Here is a 14,526-nt window from a genome sequence, read left to right as displayed (position 1 = left end):
GATTAACAGGTATGAATTAATCTTGATACATTTGTCTGATCCCTCTTTTTCCTTATCACTGTTGTTACAATATGTGTAAAGTCCATGTTCGGAAATAAGGAAACCTCATTTGCCCTAAATAAAATGTTTAATCAGGCCCACATTTTTGACTAGGAATCTGTGTGGTTCTATATAATTTTGTCAAATATTTATTTTTGAAATTGAAATGTAAAGATCAATCAATCTTAATATTTGTATTTAACATAACTTGTTATCATTTTAAAATGATGTGACTGTGAATTTTTTAAGAAAGACACTTTAAAAATTTCAAATTTAGGACCTTATTCACAAAGAAAAATTTACACTTTTGTGTAAGCTTACTATTTTTTTGCTATTCACAGACTCCCATTTAATAGTAATCTTACGACTATGGTGACTCCGCAAACAAAAGGATAGGACTGGCCTATCATTGTGGTTTTTCAGATTTATTCAAGAATTTCCATCGATTCGTTTTTACGTGTCTTGGTGAGTTGGTGTAATTGTTGTGTGGGGGCCCAGCTGTGGGTCTGTTGCTGTATCTGCCAGAAGGCACCACACTGATGAAGCCCAATGAGGCTGAAATTGACCTTCTTGCTTCTGTTTCTGTTCATAGGGGATGTGACCTAGCAGTTGACCGCTGTGCCATAGGGACTCAATCTGCACCTCCGAGAGCAGGCTTTGCTGGGCAGAGGCATCCAGGGGGATGTGGCATAGGAGTTTGGGCTGGATTGTTTCTCTAGGACCAGAACCAAGGCTACTTTTTCTATGGCTGACCCATCCTGCACTTTCACTGTTTGAGTAATTAACATTGGAATGGGGTACACCCAAACTAGTTCACATAAATTCAAGCATTAAAATTCATACATCACTTTTTGCTGTCTATATAAAAAAGTACACCCGTAGTACGTGTGAAGGTCTGCATTTGAAAATGGTGTCATTATATGCTGTGGAAGTGCAAATGGTATTTCGTGAAAAGGAATCGGTTTATCCTGTACAGGACTACGAATGTAACTCTGCAGTTTAATTCAGCATTAACATAGTGAAAAATTAGTCAAAAATCTGGTGAAAAGGTAATTTATTGATCAGTTGTATTTCCTCTGAAATGCCATGTGTACAGGGAACTCGCTTCTCAGTGGGGAGGAGCAGCATGTGAGTAGCATTAATTCTCTACCTGAACTGGTCTCTGGCAGCACCTTTCATAGTGGATGTTGTGGTGCTGCTATGAGATGTTAGGGTGGGAAGATGTGAGGTTCCCACATGTAGTGTATAGAAGAAGGTCATGACTGAAAGTAAAGAAGGGATGATCACAAGTTAGTAACTTTCTAATTTGCACAGCTTTTGTCTTTCAGTCATTTTGATGTGCAGTATAGTCAAAATATTAATACTATTTTTTTTTCACAGAACAGAACATGCTTCAGGAGAACACGGTTGCAGTTCCAATTGAAGATGCTGTTTATGATGTTCTTAAGCAAAGCAATTGCTTAAGTGAAATAATTAGGATGAAATTTGACTGTGAGGCTTTCTTTATGGATTCCGCTTGGACTACTCAGTCTAGACCTGTATTTGATAAGAAGGTGTATGAGACAACAATAGGCAAAACAGGGAGAGTTAATTTATCTGTCTGGATGGGTGATTTAACACAGCAACGTGTAGATGCTGTAGTGAATGCTGCTAATGAAGATTTGGCACATAATGGAGGTCTTGCCTTGGCCATTGTAACTGCTGGTGGACTTGAGATTGAAAAAGCAAGCAAACTCATCATTAACAAGCGCAAAAAAGTAGCAACTGGAGAATGTGTGATCACCACTGGAGGAAATCTTCCTTGCAAATATGTAATTCATGCTGTAGGCCCGAATTGTTCAAAATGGGGCCATAGTCATGCACAATGTCAAGATCTACTTAAGAAAGCCATTACAAATATCTTTGAAAGCATCGCTAAAAGAATGTACATTATAGATTCTGTGGCCATTCCAGCTCTGTCCTCTGGAATTTTCAATTTTCCACTGCAGGAATGTGCAGAAATAATAGTGAGGCATATAAAAGAATTGTCTGACCGAGATCGTCTTGGTGTGCATTTAAAAGAGATCCGCTTAATGAACAATGATGAGAAGACAGTCAATGCAGTGAAAAAAGCCTGCGAAGAAACCTTTGGGAGAAATGGAAGTAGTTCTTTTCTTGGCAGTTCTCCAAAGTCCCTTTCAAGACAGTCTTCAGATTCCATCAGAATTAATAATGTTTGTCTTCAAATCAAAAAAGGATACATTGAAGATCAGCAAGTTAGTATTCCACTTTTACGCTTGATATGCCTTGTTAATGTTTTGTTCAGTGAGCTCAGAATTCGTTGTTTTATTGTTTTCAATATTTGATCCTTGTCAGTCATTCATTGTGGTTGTGTGATCAATTTAATCCAACAGGAAAGGCGATTTCCCATTTCAACTGTGTGTTGACAAGATATTGTACCTTAAAGATGGATACATCTTGATATTGTTTACATTATAAATAACTGGTTACTATACAGTCATAACATCACATTTGTACTCCAATTGGTACTGTATTTTAGCATTTGTATAGCACCACATACCTCTGACGAAAGAGCAAAGTGCTTTGATTTACATTAGTTCCTGGGTGCTCATTTTAAAGTGCACGGTTGGAAGGATATTGCATGGTGTATGTCCGATATGAGAGGTGTTGTTTGAGGTGCATAAGGTTTTGACACGTAGTGCAGTAGGCGTCAAAGCACATAAGCTTTTTGTGATGTAGACAGTTTGAAAATAGATGCAGCTGCACATATCTATTTACTCAGTAGTATATAGTTTGGACTCTTTAGCTTGTGTTTATAGTGGAAGTGTTGTGTTTTAAATGCTTTGTGTAATTGGAGGTGCTTGTCAGTGCTCCTCATTTCAGCAGATATTAAGTTCCAAGGTTTGAGTGAAGGGACAGAGTAAGACCTTCTGCCTGTTTGTATCCAGTTTGAAGACCGAGGCTTTGCTTAACAATATGTAAGGAGTTTGTGCTGAAGGAAGAGTGGTCCATGGGCCATGCATGATTCTTTAATGAGATCCGTTTAGCAGTTGGGAGCCAGTGAGGGGAAAGGTGTGGTATTGGCCCATAGCAATCTGTTTAGAAACTATCTGGCAGCTATATTATGGATTCTCTATAGTTTCTGAAGTGTTAATAGGAGATTTCCAATATATAGCTCATTTGTATAGTTAAGATGGAACTGGCACTGTTGCGTAGAGGGTGACCGATGTAGAGGTCACTGGTGGGGGCTGAGGGGTGCCAGTTAGTTGAGTAAGCGCAGCTGTAGTTACAGGAGTTGCTTCAGCTTGAGAGAAGGTTAACAGATGCTCCACACTTGAAGATGGAGGTCTTGAAAGGTACACACGCAGGTTCTTTGAGGTAACTTGTCGCCATAAAATTGTAGTAACTGACTCTAGGCTGTTTGTAGTATTTCAGGAGTATTTATTGTAGAAGTTACATGTCCAGTATTTCAGCCCAGGACTAGCTCCACCAGGAGCAGCCAGCATGCTGCTCAGCCCTTCCCCAACTGTAGTCTCTGACCCCCAACAGTCCATATGACATCATTCTAGGAGGAACTCACTGGCAGAGCATGAACACATAGAAACCAGGATATAACACAATGCAATGGTGGATTGGACGTTTTGCGGGAAACCAGGATATGGGAAAGTTTGTGGAAGGCATCTTATGTGGATGCTTTGTTTAGCCACTTGATTTACCAATGGTATAGTGGTTAGGTTGGAATCCATAAATACACTAAGTTCCTCAATTGAACTTAATACCATGGCAGAAGTTGTAGTTCATATGGCGGAATAGTTGAAAGGTGATGGTTTATCCATTTGGCACGTGCACAAATCTCAATTGTTGCAGCGTTAAGTTTCAGGTGGTTAGAAAACACCTAATAATTCATTGTTTGTAGGCATTTCCCCTTGATAAGGGTCTAGATTAGATGAACTTTTTTAGCCTTAGAACAATTTCGGTATCTGTAGGGTTAGTGTAAATGAGGTTAAAGGAGGATGTTGGGATACGTTTCAGACTGAGGGAGATGTTGGATAGGAGAGTAGCAATGCTTGAGCCTTGAGGTGCAATCGTTGAGGGGTTGAATGGTTCAGAGGTGAAAACCATTTAGAGGTCTTAGAATATGTAGTATATGTCCTATGTGGGAGATGTTTGTTGAGTTTGCTATCTACAACAAATACTGATATTTATTTGAATGCAGATATTTCATTTTATTTGGTTAAAAAGTCAGAGTTGTGCGAAAGTATATAAAAATACTATTTTAATGTAACAGTGTCCATCCTCTTCATCTTCCACCAAAACATTGGCCATCATGCTCTTCTAATGTTACATTAGGTTTGTGTTTGCTCCACTCTGCTGAGTTTACATAAAACAGCAGTTTCTGATATGTGCATCACTGCAAAACATATGTGTTTATTGTATCTTTGTATTCGGTTTGCAAAATCTGTTCCTTCTTTGTGCTTCCAGTGAAGACATTTTACATTTTATTTCATATTTGTTTCCATCTGTAATAGTCTTGATAGTCACTATCACAGAGAGGGTAAAGCAAAAGACTGTTTTGAGGCAGATTCTTGCTGTTCAGTTTTGTATTGTTTGAAGTTTTGCAATCACTTTTTTGAATGGTTTGGAGTAAAATATGGTAGGAAAAACTAAACTAAACTTTACACCACCTACAACCTTTACCAGCAAATACTCCAAACCTTTCACCACTTGCAGCATATCTTCTGTCACCTAGGTCCTGCATTACTACCTACACCAACACCAACACACTACATCATCACTTATACCTTTTATTGCTTCTTAAATGTGTCACCACCATCTGAAACTAAACCTCCTGTGCAATACACCACTAACTGCAGTCTGCAGCATTGCCTACAGAACTTAATGAGGGTTCTATGTAGGGTTTTAAGTATACAGGAAGAATGGCACTCTATGCTGGTAGCGGTGAGTTAGGAAATATACAACACAAATAGTACGGTGCTACTAGGTCAGAGGAAACCCAAAATATCCCCTGAACGAAGTGGCAAGGGCCCACTCTGTAAATTAAACAAAAGTCCTGTGCACACGTTGGGTAAGTATTAATAAATGTCTATAAGAAACATTATAGTGTTCAAGCAGGAATGAAGACAGGGTCAAACCCAGTGGACGTTTGTTTGGGTGAAATGTATTTAAACCTTCTTCAGAAGGGGAACATCAAAGGAAAAACCAGCCGACACGTGTTTCGTCAATCCCGCAGTCACCCATGACTCTTCAGGGCTGAAAATTACGCATTAAGCACGGGATCGTGTGACCGGTGATAATTCCAACCCGGCCAGATCGGGTTTCACAAGCAAGGGAGGGCCAGTAGTTGCACAAATAGATAAGGGGAAACGAGGGGAGGACAGATCAGTCACTTCCCTAGGTAGCAGCAACGAGGGATGACGGGCGTGGCAACCGGAAAGATCAACAATCCTAATTCTCCTGGACTGTTAAGAAATCACCAAGCAGTGTGAGGAGCTCATCTAAAGCTGCTGGCCAATAGATGGACTACCAGACTCATAGGATTAGACATACACTGATGTTACCCCCTCAGTGCTGCCGGCACTAGACATTTCCCTGTGGGTCGGACAAGATCCTGGGCACCCAGGTGAAATCTTGCTGAAATGTGATAGAGCGTAATTTTTACCCCATAATTTACCGCATAAATGTGCTATCTAAAATAATAAGACACACGTGTGAAATGCAGGAAGTGAGTCAAGAGTGGCACCAATTAGTCAAGCGATATAAACAATAAATGTCAAAAACACATCATCATCCAATAATAACACTACGCAGTCTAGCAAATAACAAGTGTCACAGAAACATCGCAGATCGTGAGTAAAAACATGCAATTTAGTACGTTTAAACTCACGGCAATGCAAGAAAAGAGAGAGACAGAGAGAGTTTCAAAGTAGAATGAAGCATTACAACCTAAAGTCAAAATGCTAGATAAGACTGTTAACTGGGAGCACAGACGCGTCATGTCCCAAGAATTCACTGTGGGAGGTGGTCAACGAATGAACTAAGGAGCAGCTCTTTTATATTCTTTTAATGAGGAAATTTTGACCACAGAATCAAAACTTTAGCAGGTGCTTGACCGTAGAACATGAAGCACTTTGCGTCAATGCTTGGAAAATTGAGGAGACAGAAGTGACAAAAAGGTACAAATGTTTATCAAAAGGTCAGCTATTATTTCAAGCCATGTCGCTGTCTTAGTTTCTAAGCTGTGGAAAGTCCCAGTTGGCCCCCACTCCTACTCTTAGCCAATTTGTGTTCTTCTAGATGACAGACGCATCCTGTTATTGCTACATCTTGATATTCAGAAAGATGTACACAAAGAGGTCATAGGAGAGATACATCTTAGTATACAGGAGGGCATGGGGCCAACTGCCTCTGTAGACGCTCAAGGCAGGTACGAAGGGGAATGGCAAGTGCATCTGTTAAACAAACTGGAGTACCTGGGGAGTCCCAGATAGGTGCTGCATCGCTGTAATAGGGTTTTTTTTTTTTTTTAACAACACTTTTATTAATCAAGAAGGAAAAGGCTGCAGGCCCCTGTAGAACCAGGGGATCTGCCACATAGTAAATAGCAACAGCTCTTGATATTTTTACCATAACAAGGAACATTGGAGAGCTATTCATACATCTGTCAAGAAAACCCCCTCCCTTCCCAACACCCAACACCCTCCCCCCCGACCGCACCACCGCCAGAGTCCACCAGCACCATCTCTATACAATTAGTACGCAGCGCCACACTTGACACTCAAATAGGCCCCAAGTCTCCATCCGTAGGGACCGGGTCAAGGAAAATGCCCCTATAATCAGCCCACCGCTTCCAGATCTTGAAGTGTTTCCGAGGACACCCACGCGCTTTAAAGATCGGCAACTCCAGGCCCATATTGAAATCTAAACCTAGTTTCCAAACATTAATAGAGGGAGCCGCCGGGGCCTTCCATGCCCGGGCGAGATCCCGCTTGGCTGTAGTTAGGCCCAGAAGCAGCAAGTGACGCTTATAGATATTCCCCCCAATATCGGCCATAATATGGAGCAACACCAATTTGGGGTCTACTGGAAGTTCCCAGCCCAACACCTCCGATAGGCACCCTAACACTCCCCCCCCCCAAAACCGGCGCACTGCAGGGAAGTGCCAGACCGTGTGCACCAAAGACCCCACCTCTCGCCCACACCTAAGGCAGTCCGGGGAGGCTATAAGACCCACCTGCCACAGCCGCTGCCGTGTGTAATAAGTCCTGTGTAGATACCGAAATTGGACGAGACGCAGTCGGATCGCTATACTAGCCTCACAGGGGGAAGCCAGCGCCTCCCTCCAATCCGTCTCGTCCAACGACCCCACATCCGTCTCCCACCGCTCACGCAGACCCTGCAGGGCCGGAGCACTATGAATCACCATAGACTGATAGATTTTAGAGACTTTCTTTTCTTGGAGATCCCCCATAAACACCATAGCCTCAAGGGGACTGAATTCAGGGATGGATTGCATACCCTCCAGTCTAGGGGCGAGAGCGTGGCGCAGCTGGAGGTATTTAAAGAACTGCGTCTGTGGCATTTGATACTCATGCTGTAAGTCTCCAAAGGATTTCATCACACAGCCCTTAACCACCGATCCCAACGTGGAGATACCAATTCTGTCCCAACCCCTAAATCCAGAGAGGGTCGCCAACTGAGGGAGCAGCCCGTTCTGCCCCAACGGGGTTTCTCGGGTAAGCCTACCCCACCAGCCAATATGACAAAGCCCGGCGCCACACCTGAAACACCACCTGAGTGACCGTTGGCAGTGCCTCTCGCAATGCAGTCGCGTAAAGTAGGGTATGTACCGTATGTGGGTCCATGAAACGCCTCTCCACCGCATACGCCGGGTCCCCACTATCTCGAGACAACCATTCGTTTAGGACCAATAAATGGGAGGCGTAATAATAGGATAAGAGATCAGAGGTAGCCAGTCCCCCATCACATACCGACAGAAAGCAAACTCGCAGCGATACCCTGGCCAGACCCCCTTCCCACAGAAATTGGCTCAGCACCGCATTAACCTTCCGAAACCAACTGGGAGGAATCTCATATGGGTGGTTTTGGAGCTGGTAAAGAAGTCGAGGCAGTGCCACCATCTTAAAGATGGCAGAGCGGCCACAGATAGTGAGAGGCATACGCGCCCAGAGCTGATCATCTCAACATACTTTCTCCCATACCGGCACCACGTTGCGCTCCCAGGCGATCGTCGGCACGTCGGTCAGGAAGACCCCCAGATATTGCAGCCCCCCCGGCCACAACCCGTAATGACGCCGTCCACTCACCCTGTACGTCCCGACCGCCCAGTACCCAAAGGGTGGATTTCCTCGGGTTCATGTATAGTCCCGACGTCTCCCCAAAGACCTGCATCATTCGGAGCAGCCGCGGTCCCGTTTTATCCAGATCCGAAAGGAAGAACAACACGTCATCGGCATATAGGGCAATGCGATCCGAGAGTCCATGATCCCACTCAAACCCTGTGTATTTCACATCCATACGAACCCAGGAGGCCAGCGGTTCCATGGCTAAGGCAAATAGGTAAGGCGACAAGGGACAGCCCTGTCGTGTCCCCCCGGTTCACCGGGAATCTTGCCGAGGTCGCCCCTGCCACCCGAACCGAGGCCTTAAGATCCGCATCCAGAAGCGTTAAATAGGATAAGAAGCGTGGCCCCAGGTTTAGACATTGCAGCAAGGCAAAGAGATAGCGCCAACTAAGAGAGTCAAAAGCTCTATCTATGTCGGCCAAAAGGAGAGCTGCCCGAGCCTCTCGCCGCTGGACTGCAGCAATCGCCACATGTGCACGCCGGATGTTGTGACGCATTGCCCTATGTGGCATAAACCCGGCCTGGTTCGGGTAGACCAGGGTATGAATATATGGCAAGAGCCTGTTGGCCAGGGCCTTGGCCAGAATCTTTGCCTCCACATTAAGAAGGGAAATCGGCCGATAGGAGGCATGTTGTTCAGGAGGGCGGCCCGGCTTGTGGAATACGACGATCTCTGCATGTCGCCAGTCGGCCGGCAAAACCCCCCGCTCACAGGCATCCTCCACCACCGCATGATAATGGGGCCCCAGTTGCATAAAGTATTTTCTGAAGAACTCACTCGGGAACCCGTTCGGACCCGGGGTCTTCCCTAGGGACAAGCTCCCCAATGCCGTCCCCAACTCCTCTACCGTCAGCGGTCGGTCCAAGTCTGCACGCGCCTCATCCGAAAGGGCTCTAGGGGGAAGATCGAGGAACCGATCTACTAGCCCCCCGGGTATGGTCTCCCGCGATCCGTACAACTCCGCATAAAATGCTGCAAAGCTTTCCGCTAAGGCGCCAGGGTCTGTTAGCACGCGCCCCTCTCTATCTGTGATCCCCGGGAGGGTCTGTGCTTGATGCTGCCCCTGACACAGCCTATAAAGCATTGTCCCCGATTTGTCCCCCCACTGATAAACCCGGCTCCTCGTAGCTAACCATGCCTGCCTCGCCTCGTCCATCAAAAGCGAGGCATATGTTTGCTGGGCATATTGCAACTGACGCCGTGTGGTACCACCTGACTCCCCTCGGCTTCTACTCTCAAGTTCCCTAATCTTGCCCTCCGCCTGGACCAATCCCGCATCACGTGCTCGGCGGGCCGCCGCACTATATGAGATGTCAACTCCACGCAGCGTAGGTTTCCAAGCTTCCCATAAGATATCAACTCCCGACACTGAGCCCACATTCCGAGCCCAGTAAAGATCCAGAGCCTCCGTCATGCGGGCACAGTAGTCTTCCTGCTGAAAATGCCAACCCGAAAGGCACCCCCCCCGAGCCGCATACGAAGCGAGACCGGGGAATGATCCGATAAACCACGTGGGAGGATATCCGCCTCCACCCCCCGTGCCACCGCGGCCCCTAAAAGGAAAATGTAGTCTAGCCGAGAAAATGACCCATGAACGGCAGAAAGTTAGGTATACGCCCGTGTATTCCCATTAAGCCGCCGCCATGCATCCACCCAATTAAGACCGTCAGCCAACTCCTGTAGTTTGGTTGGTCGATCGTCGCCTCGCGCACCACTCCCCGAACAGCGATCCCGTGACACCACCATAACATCATTCCAGTCGCCGCCCACTATACCTGCTGCCAACGGCATCTCTGCTCATACAGTCATGATCTTTTCAGCCAGGGTCCATGATAATGGGGGTGGGGCATAGACACTTCCGAAAATCACTACTTCCGCCCCAATCTTTCCTTGAACAAAAAGATACCACCCTTGCGTATCCGCCCATAAGCGCGTGTGTGTATATCGGACCCGCTTGTGAATGAGTATGGCCACACCACGGGAACCCCTATTGAACCCAGAATGAAAGACCTGCAGGTACCCGTATCTCTGAAGACAGGGAGCCTTAATACCCAGGAGATGTGTTTCTTGCAAAAGTAGTACATCCGCCGACACCCGCTTGGCATACTGCAGGACTGCCCCCCGTTTAATCTTGTCAAGCAGGCCTCTAACATTCCAACTCAAGACTCAGAATACCGCAGGTCTCCCATCGACCCTAGTAGCTGTATCTGCCATGATCAGTCAATGTAGTCCACTGAGCCCCATCCAGAAGTATCCCAATTCCATTCCTCTCTGGCAGCTCTCACGGGTGTGTGCGGTCCAACAAACCCCATAACCCCAACAACAATTCCAACCCCCCCCCCAACCCTCCACCCCATACCTCAAAACCACTGAAGTACCTGTCGCGGGTAATAGGGTATTTTTAGGAGCAATCTCACCTGAAACCAAACCTTAATAGCAGCTAGGAGGACTTTCAGCCTCACCTTCTTAAAAAATTTAAGATGGCCAAATTTTAGGAGAAAGAAGTCTACTTGGTGCGGGGCGTTTAGTGTATGGGGCCCTAAAGAGCGGGCATAGAAAAGAACTCCCCATCAATATTTGATGAAAGTTCTTTAGATGGAAGGCGCTGTAGTACAAATAAAGATCCGGGGTAGCAATACCACCATAGACTTTCTTCCTTCTAAACTTTTTTAAGGATATTCTTGTTCTCTTGTTTCCCCAAATAAAACTCGAGAAAGCCCCCTGTACTTTCCTAAACCACGTCTTTGCAAATTCTAACGGAATGGAGTTGAACAAGAAAGTGAACTTGGGGAGACTTGACATTTTTAAAAGGTTTGATCTGCTCAGGAAGGAAAGTGGAAGAGCCCCCTATGCTTGTAACTGTGATTTGACACTCACTGCAACTTTATCAAAATTCACCTGCGCTATCTTCTCTAAATTTTGGACTATTTGACACCTAGGTATCTAATTTCCTGCTTTGTGAAAATACTCCTATAGGAAGTATTCCATTTCATTAGCTCAGTTTTTTGCTGGTTGATAGAATATCCAGATGCCTTCCCGAAACTCTCCAGCTGTTCCATATCACAGGAAGTGACTGCTCTCAGTTCACTGTCAGAACCATAAGGTCGTCAGCGTACAGCCCAACTTTCTTTTCCCAACCATTTCAAGTAAAGGGGTGAATATTTCGACAAGCTCTTAATTTACATGCCAGCGGTTCAATATATATGTTGAAAAGTTGGGGGGAGAGAGGGCAACCCTTCCTGTTTTTATTGACCTTGTAAGGTTTCCGTTGAGAAGGACCCTGGCCGATGGATTTTTATATAGGGCCCTGATTGCTGTTAAAAAAAATTCCCCTAGATTTAGACGCTGGATCGTTTTGTGAAGTAAAAAACCAACAGACCATGTCAAACGCTTTAGCAGCATCAAAGGTCATTACTGCTAAAGGAATTTCCTTTTGTCTTGCCAAGTCAATTGCCCCTATTGAATCATGTATTAATTCATGTAGTTGCCTCCCCTTCATAAAACCTTTTAAGGCAGGGTGTACTATTGTTCCTGCCACCTTGTCCAGACGTTTGGTTAAGATCTGGGTATATATTTTGTGGTCACTATTAAGGAGGGATATAGGCCTATAGAACTCACAGGACCTCTGGTTCTTATTCGGTTTCAAAAGGATAGTTATGGTGGCTTCATCTCAGGATTAAGGGAGGTCTTGGCCAGATATAAAGGCGGAATTAAACAATTGAAGCAAGATTGGGGCAAGCTCTTCTTTTAAGATGGAATACATTTCGTTGGGAATGGAATCTGGGCCAGCGGCTTTCTCTTTTTTTTAAGGCGCTAATGAATTGAAGGACTTCCTCCAGAACCATAGGGCTCTCAAGTTGTCTTTTTCTGAATCTGAAAGAAATTCCTCCATAAATTCTGCAGATAGTGTTTGGTCCTCTGAATAAAGACCTTGAAAGAAATGGGCAAAGGCATCCTCGATCCCTGTATCTTCTGCAATGACATTATCAGAAATCGTACATCTAAGATCCTTTATTAAATTCCTCGACTGATCCGTTTTTGCTTTCCATGCAAGAAGTTTACTACATCTTTCCCCATACTCCCGATGAGACAACTTACTAGCATCCCACTTCCTTTTAATTATTGCTTTCAGATAGCTAGCAAGATCTTGTTTCGCCGTGGTTAGTTTTTTGTATAGTATTTATGTTATTAGGTGTTTGTTCTAACGCTAACTGATTTGTATTGTTACAGCTTCAAGAGTTTTAATGTCTTCTATCACTTTCTTATTTTGAGCGGTAGACAAGGAAGTTAAGATACCCCTTAGGAAAGCTTTGTATGTGTCCCAGACAGTATGGGGAAGTGTCAATTCAACATTGAATAGAAAAAACTCTTTGGTCACTGTTTTCAACTTTTCAATTACAAATGGTTCCAAGAGTAACGAGCTATTTAGAGTCCATCTGCGAGTGAAGGGTCTCTTCACCAGAGAAATTTCCAAAACTATCGTAGAGTGGTCTGACAAATGTTCTGGGACATGGTTGACCTTAATCGTGTTCTTACTAAATGCGAGTCTACCAGGAAAAAGTAAATTCTAGAACGATGACCACACTTTTTATTGTGAAAAGACAAAACCCCCTGGTTCAGCGGACCCCTCAATAGCGAAAGTAGAGCTCTCCGACTCAAAGAAAGAAACTGGAGACAGCACCCTTCAGCCCCCAAACTCAAACTTCTCCGCCAGGCCAGAAATACTTACAACAGGAACATCTTATCCAAAAAAGAGTTTTTCAGATCAGAAGTGGAAAATGCCAAGAACAGACCCCGCAAACTCTTCGAAATAGTCAAACTTCAATCAAACCAACTAGTGAAATCATCCAAAGAAACTACAAAATCACTAATAACCTGTGATGAGTTCTCATCCTTCTTTACAACCAAAATCAATTCACTAGGTATCAAACTTAATGTCACCTCAAACTTCCCTCCTCCTCTTACCGGGACCCATCTCTCCCCTCTTCACGCCAAAGCAACACCCAAAAACAATGCTCCCTGGTCCTACTTCAAACTTTATGCTGATCATTCCATCTCAAATTCTATCCTCCTTAAAACCAAATACCCACTTCAACGACCCTCTCCCCGTCAGCTGCTTGGCAGAGACCTCCCTACTCATTGCTCCCATTTGGACTGCAATTATTAACGCTTCCCTTCTTCAAGGGTCCATACCTGAATCCCTAAAAAACGGGCAAGTCATCCCCATTTTTAAAAAAAACCACTCTGAATCCGGCAATTCCAGACAGCTTCAGATCAATTTCTAATATTCCTCTTCTTGCGAAAGTGCTGGAGAAATTTGTGCAACTGCAATTTAGCCAACATATTGCTAATTTCAATCTGCTTGATGATTTCCAATCTGTGTTCAAGCCTGGACACAGCACTGAAACTACTATTCTTCACATCGTAGATAATGCGCTACAAGCCCTTGACCATGCCAAAACCTGCCTCCTGATCCTTCTGGACCTTTCTTCGGCATTCAACACCATCATCCATGAGAAACATCTCGAACACCTCGAACACAGGATGTGTCTAGGCGGTACCGTCATCAAATGGTTTGGTTCCTTCCTCCAGAACCGCACCCAGAGATTCTTAGTCAACAGCAACCTATCTGCTCCTTTCTCAATATCAATCGGTGTCCCTCAAGGCTCTACTCTGTCCCCTACCCTCTTCAATCTCTACCTTGAACCCTTAGCTAAAATTCTTCACACGGCCAACATCTCCTTCCACATGTACGCCGAAGATACTCGGATATATATCAAAATCTCTTCTCTGGAGGAGATTACCCACCTGAACGACGCCCTGAAACTGACTGTTCAATGGCTCGCCAATAACGAGCTCAAACTGAATGCCCAAAAAACGGAGTGACTCCTCATCTCCCCCCTCCTAATAACTCCAATGACATCCGGAAATGGATTAACTCGATCACAGCACTCAACTGCACACCAACCATAGTGGATTCTGCCAAATCTCTCGGTATAACCTTGGACAGCAACCTAAATATGCGCAAACACATCAACTCAATGGCCAAAACGGCCAGGTTCCAACTGAGCTACTTGAGAAAACTAAAAACCCTTCCTTGAA

The 14,526-nt window shown here is 44.7% G+C and overlaps 1 protein-coding gene across 3 annotated transcripts in view; it reads left to right on the top strand.

Annotated features, from left to right (window-relative positions):
- Positions 1–14,526, top strand: part of PARP9 (poly(ADP-ribose) polymerase family member 9) — an 828,079-nt gene that overhangs the window by 119,606 nt on the left and 693,947 nt on the right. For 2 of the 3 annotated variants that reach the window (XM_085647495.1, XM_085647496.1), the window contains one exon: positions 1,420–2,294. In XM_085647495.1, the coding sequence (XP_085503621.1) occupies positions 1,420–2,294 (875 nt within the window). The remainder of the gene's footprint in view (positions 1–1,419; positions 2,295–14,526) is intronic. The other variant, XM_085647497.1, reaches the window with a different exon arrangement.

The sequence above is a fragment of the Triturus cristatus genome, chromosome 3_2 (assembly GCF_964204655.1).
Source record: "Triturus cristatus chromosome 3_2, aTriCri1.1, whole genome shotgun sequence".
Classification (NCBI taxonomy): domain Eukaryota; kingdom Metazoa; phylum Chordata; class Amphibia; order Caudata; family Salamandridae; genus Triturus; species Triturus cristatus.
The sequence above is the reverse complement of the archived record's forward strand: the minus strand, read 5'-3'. Positions and strand labels throughout refer to the sequence as shown.